General features: G+C 46.1%; 1 protein-coding gene and 1 long non-coding RNA gene across 2 annotated transcripts in view; one reads left to right on the top strand and one right to left on the bottom strand.

Moving 5' to 3' along the window:
• Positions 1 to 15236, top strand: part of CNTNAP2 (contactin associated protein 2) — a 1037318-nt gene that overhangs the window by 989819 nt on the left and 32263 nt on the right. Inside the window, exon 21 of the mRNA XM_079947520.1 lies at positions 1046 to 1139. Coding sequence (XP_079803646.1) covers positions 1046 to 1139 — 94 coding nt within the window. The remainder of the gene's footprint in view (positions 1 to 1045; positions 1140 to 15236) is intronic.
• LOC307199681 overlaps positions 1 to 15236 on the bottom strand; it is a 57987-nt gene that overhangs the window by 9592 nt on the left and 33159 nt on the right. The gene's annotated exons all lie outside the window — the stretch shown is intronic.

The following is a 15236-nucleotide window of genomic DNA, read 5'->3' on the forward strand; positions in this document are numbered from 1 at the left end:
GGGTTCACAGCATTAACCCCCCACAGGGTCTTTTTTCTTCCATAGCCGCAGCCTTGGATTCAAACAGAAATTAAACGTTGCTCTCAAACATTGCTCTGGCTCTCTCCAACTTGCTTCTTTACTTCTAAGTCACCTCACTGCCCCATCGCTGCTCTCAGCTGGCTTTTTTGTGGAGGGAGGGGGCACCACCCATTTGAGGAATGTCACTGAGCCCTTTAATCCCCCATCACCTCACCTGGAAGCTATAACAACAACAACAACAATTTTATTATTTATACCCCTCCCATCTTTTAACCCTTGCTGGATCCCAGGGGTTAGAGGGGTCCAACATTCCTGCCCCCAAACTCATAGCACTAGGTTTGAGTTACAACACTGTGCCAGACCTTGGCTATTAATAGATGTATTCCTTCTGCTCTATTATTTTCAATTGTTGTACTGTTAATTAATTAAGAAATTAATGATGAAAGCAATCATAATTCAGAATTCAGCAGATTTCATGTATTCAAGTATGTCAGATTCTGACATGAGCAAATGATCTCAAAATGTGTTTGGAGTTCTGGTTTTGTTTGTAGACAAAAGTCAGAATTGGGTGTGTAATTTGAATTGAAACTCAAAATATAAAATCTGGTTTTTCAACAGTAACAGAGTTTGGTGCTTTGCTATTTGATTTTATTACATGAAATATGAATTGTCTCACTTTACAATGTGTTCAACCCTGAACAGAAATCTGATAGATAAACATAAAAGGATAAATGTCCTTCATTTCTAAAGCAGACAGTTCAGCAAACCAAAAGACGTGAGCCTGTGAACGGGAGTGGATGGGAGACTGATAGCAGCACCATGTTTTGGCTATTTCTCTTCCCCACTGAGGCTTGACCCTGGCTCTCACGGCTGCTGCTGCTGCTGGAATGTCCTGCTTATCAGGGTGAAGCCAGCAGCCCCAAGCAGAAGTGTCGGCTTAGTGGTAGGGTAACCTCCTCCAGGAAGACCCGGCTGGGTGGCAGCCTTCTCAAAGCCTGGCTTCTTTGCTTTTGTCTTCCTCCAGCTGGACCTCTACCCTGCCGTCACCTACACCCTGCCAGCAGCATCAAGCCTCCAGTTCCACTCACTGAAGTCACTTTTCCTAGGAAAAGTAATAGGTAAGGATCTGTTTTTAAGAGCTTTTGTTTCTTGGTTTGCTTATGGCTGTAGGGTTTAATCAGAGGGTTAAGCCTATAAAGTTATAAGGCCCAGATTATGATTAAATGGTATTTTTAAAAAATCGTGGCTGCTTTGTTCTATCAATTTATTGCAGACCCTTCATTAACTTGAAGCGACTGCTCTGTTGGGATTATAGTGTTATGCAGTCAAACAACTAAAAGGCAGGTGAGTGAAACATCCAGGTGCCCAGGGCTGGAGGCTGGCATTGGAGCATCTGAGTCTTAGGGATTCTGCTGTTCATGTGCTTATTTATTAATTACTATAATTTAATAAATTTGTATACGGCCCTTCATCCAAAGACCACAGGGCAGTTCGCAGCACAAAGTTAATGGGCGGAGATCAGGAGTGGCACAGTCAAAGAGTTGCAAGCAAGTAGCTGTAACAGCAGACTTGTATCCACAGTAAATATCAGGGTTTGGACACTGGCAGGGAAGAGCCCTTTGCAGTTCTGTATCTAACTAGACATGGCACCATCCAGCCTCTGAATTAGATAGGAAATGTATTGTGGTTGGGTCACCGGTGCAATGAAGTCATCACTCCGTGCCAAGACCTGGAGGCTGAGAGTCTGCAATTGCCATGAATGGAACTCCCTCGCTTCACAATATAGTCCTGGGCCTTGTAAGAATTACTTTACGGGTGCCTGTGTGCATTTGCTAGAGGTGCTTTGAAGTGTTGGCTTGCAAGCACTGCTGACCAGCTGATGGCCAGCGATGGCTCTGTGGCCAACAATCAGCTGGCCTTAGTTGCACCAGCACAGCCAAGCAACTTGGATGCAAAGTGCTGGAGGAAGCGCTTGGAATCCAAACCCCTTTCTGTTTAGGGGGGTCTCCTTTTCTGCAGAGACTCCCAAGACTGATTGGGGGCTACAGCAAGTCTCTTTAAAGGTGTGCCTCAAAGCATATCTTCAAAGTGTCTTGCTCACTGCCAGGAAGCTTGCTTGCTTGCTTGCTTTTGTTTGTTTGTTTTACATAGCCCCCTCCCCCACAAGATCTCAGGGCAGTTCACAAGCTTCATCATGCTGCCAGGTGGATGACAGGTGGGTTTGCCTGTGCAGAGTGGGAGAGATAAGATCCAGTTCCCCCCACCCTGTTCTACACCTTGTGGGAGCTGTGCAAGAACCAAGGATGCACTCCCAGGCCCCACTGTGTCAGGCCCTACTGTGCGGGAACCCAGCAGTAATATAAAGTGGTGTAGCATGGCGGGGACTGGGGGGGGGGGTCCTATGCCCCTGGTAAGAGAGAGAGAGAGAGAGAGAGAGAGAGAGAGAGAGAGAGAAGGGCATTTCCACAAGTCCAATCTGTCATCCCTTATAGCACCCACAAGACTGGCTTTCCTTTCTTTGGGCTTGAAGGGCATCTCTGGTTGCTTAGCAGTGCTCAGTGTTCATGCCTGTGGGAGTCTGGGGGAAATGCCATTCTAGCATGCAGCTGGCAAGGAACACTCCGCACTCTTTCTTGCCATCTCCTGTCTCCTGTTTCCTTTCTCCCTCGGCCGTGACAAGAGTATTCCTCATAGTTCATAGACTTTTGCTACATTCATCCAGTATTCTAAGTACCGTAGGTTTGTATGACTCACTCTACCCAGCCACACACACAAACACAAAGCAACTCAGTTTATTTATGACTTAGCTTTATATTGTGCATGAAAGATTATGTGGCTGCAAAGACACTGAGCTGTCTCCATAAGCTGCCATTTTGAAAGACACTTCCAGAGGTTTAATGAAACCTTTGGAGAAACTGGAGAGGGAGACAGCAATCCTTGCCATAGGCCTTCCCTGCCACCAGCAAATTTAATATATTTACAGAGATCCCAGGGCTTTCTAAAGCCTGAACTCACAGGAACTCAGTTCCGGCACCTCTCAGGTGGGCGCCATTGCCATTCTAAGGGAAGAAGGGAGGCGTCCATGGTGAGTTCCAGCACCTCTTTTTCTAGAAAAATAGCACTGAGAAAACCCAAGTGCATGAGTTGTTGGAAGTTGTTGACTGTATCTCTTGTTTTTATCCACATTATCTTTTTTTTGAGCAGCTGAAAGGGGCTCTTGGAGGTATTTTCAGCTGTGGTGCTTGGGGAGGAAGGTTCAGTGATAGGCAAATAGCGGGGGGCCACTAGGGGGCGCATTGGAAGATGGCCAACAATACCATCTCTCCGACCCACACGGGGTAATTAAGAGGCTGTTATGGGAGTAGGCAGCCTCCCTTGTTGCCCCAAGGAAATGGGGAACACTGCCCTTGCCTGCTGTGCCCATAAATCACCCCCTAATTCGAAAGAAGGGGGTGAGGGCCCTAGGCAGAATGCCCCCGTGTGGACCTCGGCTCTCCTGGACGCTGTCTCTGATCGCACACTAGTTGCAGCAATTTGGAATAATTAATTACAAAAGAAGCAAATGCACATATTTCAAGTGAAGAAGGGGAGTGAAGTCTGCTAATTTAAGTGACCTCTGCGAAAGAAGACGATGGGTTGGAGAAACAGGAATATTTTACAATGAAGATACACCAAAGACTGGGTATGTTGACAACGGGACTGAATGGGGGGGGGGACCTTTTTTACTTTCCTTCTATGTGATTTACAAGAACCCCTCCTCATTAGAATCATCGGTTGAACTGACCCAAGCACGATGATTAAGGTCTGTGTGCAGATAAACTTTAACCAAAAGTATGCTTTATGGAGCTCGAGAAGCAATAAGAGCTTTTGGAATGGCGCAGCAATTAATTCGGAGTCGCCATCTTGCCAAAGGATTTATAGCCAGGAGGAAGAACGGACTTGCCATCTTGCCAAAGGATTTATAGCCGGGAGGAAGAACGGACTTGTTTTCAGACTGCATTCCTGGTGAATCTCCTCAGAGGTTTTGAGAAAGGAGGCAGATTGGTGAAGATTAATGACGCTAAGACTGTTTTGATGTATGGAAGTGATGTTATATGGAAAACGTCTGGATATGGCTACTGGATAAAAAAAATAATATCCACGCAGGATTACAAAATGTTCTAACCAGCTTGTGGAGACTATCAGAGGTCCTTTGTGAAAAGGAAAGGAAAAATATATGAAAATAACAACAAGAGATGTGGGAAAACAATAAGAAAGGACTGGATAGTACTGTCAACATCATAAGGTTAGATTTATGGACATGAGAAATCTCTATGTGGGACAAGAAGCTACAGTTAGAACTGGATATGGAACAACTGACTGGTTCAAAATTGGGAAAGGAGTACGACAAGGCTGCATTTTGTCTCCCTGCTTATTTAACTTATATGCAGAATTCATCATGCGAAAGGCTGGGCTGGATGAATCCCTAGCCGGAATTAAGATTGCCGGAAGAAATATCAACAACCTCAGATATGCAGATGACACAACCTTGATGGCAGAAAGTGAGGAGGAATTAAAGAACCTTTTATTGAGGGTGAAAGAGGAGAGTGCAAAATATGGTCTGAAGCTCAACATCAAAAAAAAACGAAGATCATGGCTACTGGTCCCATCACCTCCTGGCAAATAGAAGGGGAAGAAATGGAGGCAGTGAGAGATTTTACTTTCTTGGGCTCCATGATCACTGCAGATGGTGACAGCAGCCACGAAATTAAAAGACGCCTGCTTCTTGGGAGAAGGGCAATGACAGGCCTAGACAGCATCTTGAGAAGTAGAGACATCACCTTGCCAACAAAGGTCCGTATAGTTAAAGCTATGGTTTTCCCAGTAGTGATGTATGGAAGTGAGAGCTGGACCATAAAGAAGGCTGATCGCCGAAGAATTGATGCTTTTGAATTATGGTGCTGGAGGAGACTCTTGAGAGTCCCATGGACTGCAAGAAGATCAAACCTCTCCATTCTGAAGGAAATCAGCCCTGAGTGCTCACTGGAAGGACAGATTGTGAAGCTGAGGCTCCAGTACTTTGGCCACCTCATGAGAAGAGAAGACTCCCTGGAGAAGACCCTGATGCTGGGAAAGATGGAGGGCACAAGGAGAAGGGGGCGACAGAGGACGAGATGGTTGGACAGTGTTTTCGAGGTTACCAGCATGAGTCTGACCAAGCTGCGGGGGGCAGTGGAGGACAGGAGTGCCTGGCGTTCTCTGGTCCATGGGGTCACGAAGAGTCGGACACGACTAAACGACTAAACAACAACAACAACAAGAAGCAAGAAGTTGATTGGATCCCCTTCGGAACTTGAAATATGGGTACCCCCAACAAAAAGTTAAAATTTGGCTGTGTAATTTGGAATTTATGTTATTTGGTTTGATTTGATGTGATTGGTCGGTTAATAAAAAATTATTCTTAAAAAAAAAGTGATAGGCAAATAGCTTTGAGAGGATTTTCATTAAGGAAAACTGTATGGACCAATTTATGCCCCAACCCATGCCTGTTGTTTTTTTTAAAGGAAAAGGAAAGGAAAGAAGCATGGCAAGCATCATAGAAGTGTAGAGTTGGAGGGGACCCCGAGGGTCATCCAGTCCAACCCCTGCAATGCAGGAATCTCAGCCAAAGCATCCATGACAGATGGCTATCCAAGCTCTGCTTTTAAACCTCCAAGGAAAGAGAGTCCGCCACCTCTCGTGGGAGTCTGTTCCACTGCCAAGCAGCTCTTACCGTCAGATAGTTTTTCCAAATGTTTAGTTGGAATCTCCTTTCTTGCAGCTTGAAGCCACAGGGTTCGGATCCTACCCTCCTCCAGAGCAGGCCAAGGACACCTGCATTTGGCACACATCTGAACCTGACCCCATGTCCTAAGAGTGTTTGAAATACAGATAGATCTCTCTTTCATATCTATCTATCACTCTAAATGTTTTTTAAACCCACATTGAAATGGATAGCCCACCCAGCCTATCCCCCAAAAGCAGCAGTCTCCATTTTGTCCATTGTGAAATGTTATAACTAAGACTGGTAGCATTTCTCTTGCCCACTTCCTGGGCGAAATTTTGTTTTTTTAAAGATGCAGAGATACCTGAATGCATTCACAGAACAGGAAAAGGGCAGCGGGGGCTTTGAATGAGTGAATGGGGGAGACAACAAAAACCACAAAAGACTTGTGGCTGTATTCCTTCAAGTCTCACTCACTGAGGGGGGCGAAAAGTGGAGGAATGAATATCAGTCACTGACAACACTAAAGCTGTGTGAACGCTGACCTGTCAAATACATACACAGAAAATATAGTCCCCCAACAGTAAATGTCTGCTTCTAAAGCCTCCTATTGTTTGGGGAACTAGGAAGCATAAAACAATCTATATGGAGAGACATAGAGGAAGTAATTCAGATATACTTCCCCCAGATCAGTATGTTGACCTTTCCCCCAGTTCCACAGTCCCAGGATTATATTAGCAAGCTGTTCCATCAAGTTCCACGAAACTAGAAGGATTGTTTGAGGATTTTGTGATCAAGAGATCAAGCTACCACATTCCTTAATACATCTGTGCGATTGACACTTATTCCTTCGGATGTGCAAATTTAATTTCTCTCACTCACTCTTTCCTACACACACACACACACACACACACACACCTTTTAAATCATTTCATTGGAAATGGACTGTTGTAAACACAACGTCCTAGTTTGCATGCAATTCTAAGCCAAACCACAGCTTGGCACAAATGAGCACATGTGCTTGTTCCAGGAAAGACAATCCTCTGATCCTGCTGCTTCTACACTGCTGTGAGCTAAGCTATGGTTTGTCATAGCATTACGCTCATGGCTTACCCTGCCCCTGACATCCCATGAGCAGTAAGCCATAAACCATGGCTGCATGCGAGATAGCAGCAGAATTATTGGCCCCCAGCAAAGGATGTGATTGGTCACAGAATGCATCAGTGATGTGGATACAGCAGCCTCCCTCCTCTGTGGGACGTTTTCTTAACTAAATAAGTATATGTGGGGCAGTACAGTATAGTGGTGAGAATATCAGCCTAGGTGATGGGAGACCAGGCTTCAAATCCCCACTCAGCCATGAAGCCCCCCCCCCCCCGACCTTGGACCGGTCACCATCCTTTGAACTAACCTACCACAGAGGGTTATTGTGAAAATAAAAGTTGAAAGGCAGGTTCTGTGTTTCTTGGAGGAAAGGTAGAATATTAATGTAATAACCGACTACAACTGAACTGATCACTTTGTAATAATATACAGGCTGGCATCCTAGGCACACCTACTTTGGAGTATGTCCCTCTGAGCCCCAGGAAACATGCATAGGAATAGGATCCACACTTACAGGGAAGCTCTTGTCACTCCTGCTGTGTTAAGATTTAGGCAGAGGTTTGTCCAGCACAGTGTGGATTGCTCTGCGTATTTCTTGTATTGTTGTATTACCATGGTATTGTTTGTGTGCCCATCGCCACTGGAAAGAATTGGTCCTAGCTATTTTAAATTTGTGGCAAGGGACGCAGGTGGCGCTGTGGGTTAAAGCCTCAGCGCCTAGGACTTGCTGATCGAAAGGTCGGCGGTTCAAATCCCTGCGGCGGGGTGCGCTCCCGCTGCTCGGTCCCAGCGCCTGCCAACCTAGCAGTTCGAAAGCACCTCCGGGTGCAAGTAGATAAATAGGGACCGCTTACCAGTGGGAAGGTAAACGGCGTTTCCGTGTGCGGCTCTGGCTCGCCAGAGCAGCGATGTCACGCTGGCCACGTGACCCGGAAGTGTCTCCGGACAGCGCTGGCCCCTGGCCTCTTAAGTGAGATGGGCGCACAACCCCAGAGTCTGTCAAGACTGGCCCGTACGGGCAGGGGTACCTTTACCTTTACCTTTATTTTAAATTTGTATATTGATTATGTTGTAAGCCAGATCAGATTTTCTGCTTCTAAATTCTGATGAATTCTGATGATGCTGCCATTTTTTGCCAAGAGAAATACAGGGCTGGCATTTTGTTGAGAGGCATAGAAAGCTGTGCAGGATATCTTCTGTATTCCCAGTGTCTGTTGGAATATTAGAATTCCTCCTCTCTGCACTAAACACAGACAGTTTTGTTGGCCAAACTATCGTTTTGTTGTCATTTCTGCAGAGTTGCTTGTGGGAGCACCATTTAACATGTTAAAGAAGTCTCATTTTCCTTTCCAGTGGCAGAGAAAAGAGGACTGTTTGAAGTGGCAGAGGATGCCTTGTTGCAGGATACTTTAACAAAGCCCTTCCTTGAGAAGGAAGCTGAGCCATGCAGTGAAAAACAGGCAGGTGGACATGACACAATCAGACCCTTCAACTACAGCTCATAATTTGTGATGCCTTTCTACCTGTGCTGCTTTGCCAAAGTGCAACAAATGTCCTTTCTTTCGCCTGGGTCTGCAATTGTCCTGGGAATGTTTGTCTTTCTCCTTTTTGTCCATTACGAAGCTCTCAGAATCACTGCCTTCCCCAGCTGTCTTTATGTGGTTTAGCCCGATCCCTTGCTTTTTCTTCTTCATTAGTTTGTAAACACTTTTTCTGTTGCAAAGAGCCACGGAAACATGGGGCTGTGGTAAGAAGGCACAAATGAAAGAGGGGGCTAAAAAAAACCTTGCTGTACTTGAGGCAAGGGGGGCCCTGCATGTTTTGTTTGTGGGGAGGGCACAGGGAGGAAGAGAGTGTCTAAGGATTCTGCCCCCAAAACAGGGTAGCTAAAGAAAGTGGAACCCAAGTAGGCAGAAAACTCTACGTAGTGGAGACTAAAGACTAGAAGGAGCATATTGATTTGAACTCCTCAGCCAGTTCTTTGAAGATAGACTTTTAGTATTTTTCAAACCATTATCTAAATCATGTCACTACTGACATGGTTCATCTAAGAGCCTTCCCTCCCCATTCAGTTCCTGCTCACTGTCAAAGAGTTCGTACTTCTTTTGAAAAAGCCTTTGTAGGCATCACCGTTATTTTGCTTCTGCTGAACAGATTATGGTGGGAGGATGCAAGACAAAGGAGTCTGTGGCTGATAAGGGCCTGAGACAAAAATTGCATGGGCTGTGCAAAACTGCCACTTCCTTGCATGCCTCCAGTATACTGCCTTTCCACTTGAACCACAACACACCCAAGGAATTCAGAGAGAGAAATCACAAACTAAACAACTCTGTGTGTAGGTTTACGATTCATGAAACAGAGACTGAAATCCAAATATCTCATTGTCGGAGTTCTGTTGAGACTGCAGCAGCGCAAGTCTACACATAGTTTCCCTCATGGACTTTTTCAGAAATATTTGGATTGCTTGGCTTTGAGATACTGAGTTGCTCAAGTCATTATTATCTTGGCATTGTATACATTATTTAAGATTAAATGAATTAGAAGTTGTTGAAACGCTGTACGTTGTTGTAAATGAGTTTTTGTAAACCTACACACTGAGTTGTTTAGTTTGTGATTTTCCACGTGAACTATCATGTATGGTACCAGTCACGATCAGTCCTGCTTTTCAACATTTCCATGATGCATTACAAATAGAAGCTCAAGGTTTTCTTTAGCTCCATTCTGCTTCCCCACTGAAAGGCCTCCTCTTGTACAGGGTGAGTGTATCTGTATCCACGGGGCCTTTTTTAAAGGACTCACCCTGTAATTCCCTGAAAATAAATTCAAGGGCACTGAGCACAGCAGCAGAACCATCAATATGGAATGAAGAGATTTTACCTTCCCACAATTTACATGCATATTCGGTGAAAACTAATTAAAGGGTAAAGATCAAAACTTGAAAAAGTGTTCATTTACATAGAGTATGCAGCAAGAATATCCTGATTTTTAAAGGAACAATGCACTTATGCAGGTGAGCAGTTTAACTTAACTGTATCTCCATGTGCATTTGTAGCTGGATTCAGGACTGAAACAGCCTTGGTCACCTTGATGGAGGACCTTCATTGGGAGAGTGACGCTGGAGCAGTGACGTAGCGTGGGGGGTGCAGGGGGGGCCGGCCGCACCGGGCGCAACATCGGGGGGGGGCGCTCGCCGCCTCCGGAGTCGCCAAAGTGCCTCAGGCGCAGGCTGTAGCAGAGCCCCATGGCAGCAGCCCAGGCAGCAGCAAGAAGAAGCTGGCAGCGGCGGCAGGTTAGGGGTTAGGGGCGCAAATTACTTGCCTTGCCCCGGGTTAGGGGGCGCAAATTACTTGCCTTGCCCTGGGTTAGGGGCGCAAATTACTTGCCTTGCCCCGGGTGCTGACAACCCACGCTACGCCACTGCGCTGGAGTGTGACCATGATGCTCCTACTCGATCTCTCATCATCTTTGGATACCAACAATCCCCTGGACCATCTGTGGGAGATGGGGATCAGGGGCACTGTTCTGCTGGACTTCCAATAGTATCTCCCTGGACGATTCCAGAGGATATCATTTGGCAAATGTTTCTCAGCCCCATAGTGCAGGGCACTAGATTGTCTCCAGTGCTACTGAACATCTATATGAAAGCACTGAGAGTGATCATTAGGATATCTGGAGTGAGGTGCCATCAATATGCTGATCTCTGTAACATTTTATTCAAAGTGGTTGTACAGGTCCTGGACCAGTCTGATAAACCAAGTGAATCATGGAAAGACAAAAGCTCTGGGTGTGAGCAGATTCTGGACTGGAAGACCAGTCAGTTCTCTGCAGGGAGTTGCACTGAAGGAGCAGAGGTGTAGTCAGGGAGTACTCCTGGATCTAGCTCTGTCGCTGGAGGGGGGCACAGGGGTTCTCAGTCGCTCGGAGTGCCATTTACCCACTTCGGCTGGTAAGGCAACTATAGTCATTCGTGGATCAGGGTAGCTTGACCACAGTTGTCTCTGTAGAAGCAACGCACTGTATGCAGAGCTACCCTTGGGCTTGGTGGAGAGGCTACAGCTAATGCAGAATGGAGTAGCTAGGCTGCTTGTAGGGGAAACTGCTGCCAGGATACTACCGTCTGTGGGATCTGAACTTGCCAACAATTGATTACTGCACCAGGTTCAAGCTTTTTTGTATGGTGGAGCCACAGAATATGCACATTAACTTACACGGATTCAACTATATGCACTCAGTAAAAAAAAAGGGGGTGGGTGACCAGCAAAAAAACCCAACAACCCCAAGACAGATGATCCCACTTACTATTTCACTCAGCCAGAGACCTAGTAGTGAGTGTGAATCCCTCGCTGGGTGCAATTTGTGTTCCTTCACACAACATGTCCCCTAAGTGCAAGCCACTTACCTGTGCATCCTCCGATGCTCGGTCAAAGAGACAGCGATTCCCATCAGGGAGAGGGATCTCTGGAGCTTTCAAGGACCCGCTGTGATCAACCATCTGCACATTTTGAGGATAAAGTCTCGTACTTCATAGTGACTTTGATTCTGCTGTTTTTGCAGTTCTAACTGAAGTACCCAGTGCCAAAATCTGGGATGTGTCATGGGATCATTGTCAATTTACGCAGCCTGATGTGGACAAGGTACTTGTGGCTATTTGCCCAACTGCATGTCCTCTTGAGCCACATCACTTGGTTCACGAAATCTAGCAGAGGGGGTTGTTGGTTGGGTCCACAGCACTGTTAATGATTCATTGCACGAGGGACTGGCCCCTCTCACCTTGAAAGAGACACTGGGACAGCCACTCCTAAAGAAACTGGCCCTGGACCCTTCGGTTAGGTCAGTCAGTCAGATTTATTTGTTAGAAAACGTTGGTCATCACAAGAATACAAACAGTATAGAAGTATACTTTAGCACAGGTGGTCCCAGCCCACAAGACCCCATGTTGTACAATGAAATTCTCCCTGATCCTTTGAGCTGCTAAGGTGAATGCATAAGCCTTATCTGTACAGTGGTACCTCGGGTTAAGAACTTAATTCCTTCTGGAGGTCTGTTCTTAACCTGAAACTGTTCTTAACCTGAAGCACCACTTTAGCTAATGGGGCCTCCTGCTTCCATCGTGCGATTTCTGTTCTGATCCTGAAGCAAATTTCTTAACCCGAGGTAATATTTCTGGGTTAGCGGAGTCTGTAACCTGAAGCGTATGTAACCTGAAGCATATGTAACCTGAGGTACCGCTGTATTGTATTTATTGCCATCCATCAACAAACAGATTTTCTCCCCATTATTCAAAAAGGAAGCTCTCTGGAGAAACTACTTTGATAAATCTGTCTATAGGGGAGGGAGTATGAGAGTTGAACTAACTACCAGGTAGTTGTAAATACCAGAGAGGGTTGTGGTGGGACCAATGCAGGCATTCTGGAATGACACAGATTCTCTAGACCCATGGGACTAAACCAGCCTTGGCAACCTTTCACCAAAGGTAATAGGAGGCTACAGGGCTTTGGAACCTACCTTATGTGACCATGTCCAGGGAGTACCTAGGGCGAGGCTGCCACAAGGCCCCATTTTATCCCCAGTACTATTTAATATCTATATGAAGCTGCTGAGAGCAAGAGCTTTGGGTGAGGTGCCATCTTGAGCCTTGATGACACAGGTGTATTTTCCACAGCAGCTGAATCAGGGGAGGCCTGGACCGGTGCCTGGATGCAGGGATAGGCTGGATGAGGGGAAACAAGCCGAGCCTGGATCCCAGCCAGACAAAGGTGCTGTGGGTGCCTGGTTCCCACCACGTTGAAGAAATGGCCCATTGTTGCCCTGGATGGGGCCGCTTTCCTGCCGAAGGAGCAGATTCACAGTTTGCGGTGCTTCTGGATCCAGCATTGTCCCTGGAGGCCCAAGGATGGCTTCAAGCATCTTTTGCCACTTTCAGCTGGTAGGACAGCTGCGCCCATTCCTGGACCAGGGTAGCTTGACCATGGTAGTCCAGGCACTGCTGTGCCCTCTGTATGGGGCTTTCTTCGCAGTTAGTGAAGATTCCTGCAGCATGGTTGCTGGCAGAAGTGAGACCATGTCAGCGTATTACACCTCTGCTCAGAGATTTGCACTGGCTGCCAAGTTGTTACCTGGCCAGATTTAGAGTGCTCCTGTTAGTGTATAAAGCCCTTAACAGATTGGGACCAGTCTACCTTGGGAATTGTCTTGCCCCACATATGCCTAGTCAATTGCTTCAGTCTGCAGAACTGGCACTTTTACAGGGGCCACACAATGGCTGTTCTGTGCTTGCAAGGAATAAATCCTGCAAAATATTCTGAACTTTAAGCTAGGAGGGGAGCTTGTTGGAAGCAGACCCACATGCCTTTTCTGGAAATGCCCTGCAAAATACTTTGGAACTGCCTGTGGCTGGGATCAGCCTGCTCTGCTCCATCCAGCAGCAGCAGCAGCAGCAGCAGCAGCAGCTTTTCATAGAATTGCAGAGTTGGAAGGGACCCCAAGGTCATCTGTCTTTTAATGAATGAATGCAGGGAAATGGTTAATACAGACTTTGTGGCAACACCTACACAAGCCACCCATCGTTTCCCCTCCCAACTCAAGTCATAAATACAGAAAGATTAAGTAAAAACTAGATATTTATTATAGAAAGAAACTCCTACTGCATCCGTGCTATTTCTCTCTAGCAAGGTCAAAAAACTAATACAGTACTAGCCCAAATATCAAAAGATCCTCAAAGTAGAAGACACATCCTGTTGCTTCTCTGGTTACCAGAACATGCTACAGAAAAGAGTGTGTTACTCTGAGATACAGATAGGTAGCCGTGTTGGTCTGCCATAGTCAAAACAAAATAAAAAAATTCCTTCCAGTAGCACCTTAAAGACCAACTAAGTTAGTTCTTGGTATGAGCTTTCGTGTGCATGCACACTTCTTCAGATACACCTGAGATGATGATGATGATGATGACTCTGAGATGATGATGATGATGACTGGCAGGGTAGGGTGTTAAAAATAGCCCTCATTTGGAGGGCTGTGACCCAGTAGTCCCAGTGGAACAGGGGTTCCACAACTCCATGGATTTGTAGCCAGAGTTAATTCAGCCTTGAAGGCGGGGGTCTCGGGTCACTGTTTATTCATATTTTTACCTATTTGCAATATATTGATTTAAACCCCAATGCATGCCGCAAGTCTTCAAGATGAGGTGAGGTAGAAAGGACAGCTAAATTATTGTTAAAGACAAAGGACTCTATATTTTCTGTATCAGCCAATAAAGGCAGAACCTCAGGAAGGTCTGAAAGAGTTTGGTGATGCAGCATGAAATCTTGCTTTGAGAATCAAGTCCAGCTCCCTTCAGGTGCTGGGAAATGGAGGTCCCTAAAGCCACAACGTTTGTTGCTCAGACAGAGCCATCAATATTAATCAGAACAGTTGCCAGCAAGGAGCTTTTTATTATGCCTAGGGAGAAGAGGAGAAAAACTTATTAATATGCCAGGAGGGTAATAAAAATAATAAGCATCAACATTTCCCCCTTCAAGCTTCTCTTTGGCAGCACTTGTCTCAAACATCTCATGACACAGGGTGCCATTTGCCATTTGCATGCAGAAACACATCACATGTTTGTTAATGGCAAGGAAGAGAAAGATTAGCATCGTAAACCACTGATTTGCCCAGTTCACATTTAGAAACAACCTGGTCACTCTCCTGTGTGCCCTGGAAGCCACACTTGGTCCAGGCTCAGCACCCACGATTTTAAGAGGCGCTCACTTTCTCTGTAGTGGAGCCTCTACTACATATGACATGCGTCACCTGACTTTCCCTTGAGGCTAGGATATACTCAGTGTGGGGGGAGCCACGTTGGGACAAATTGTTGTTTTTGAAACAGGGTGGTATGCCTTGCATACATACATACACCTAGCAATGCTACCCACAGGGCCATCTTTACCTGGGGGTGCAAGGGGTGTGGTACACCTGGGCACCAAATGTATTGGCGGCAGTGAAAAGCAATAGAGCAAAAGACCTTGCCCCCCTCCTCTGTCGCTCTGCTACTCTGTAGCGTCAAATATTTCTGATGAGTCAGGAAGCAAGAGCAGCTATCTCCGCTGCGTCGTTGTAACAGGCGATTTTCCTCCCCCCAAAAAGCTCAACAACTTTGAGTTGGTCACCCCTAAAAAAATGGGGGCGGCTAAACTAAATTTGGGGGCATTGGGTGGCTCTTTGTACCCTGGCGATGCATATGCTAAAGATGGCCCTGGCTACCCATGAGATTATGGCTCTGGCAAACACAAAGCTCAGATGGTACCCAGTACAGTGGCACCTCGGGTTAAGAACTTAATTCGTTCCAGAGGTCCATTCTTAACCGGAAACTGTTCTTAACCTGAAGCACCAC

Source organism: Podarcis cretensis (genome assembly GCF_951804945.1).
Source record: "Podarcis cretensis genome assembly, chromosome: 12".
In the NCBI taxonomy this organism is placed as follows: Eukaryota; Metazoa; Chordata; class Lepidosauria; order Squamata; family Lacertidae; genus Podarcis; species Podarcis cretensis.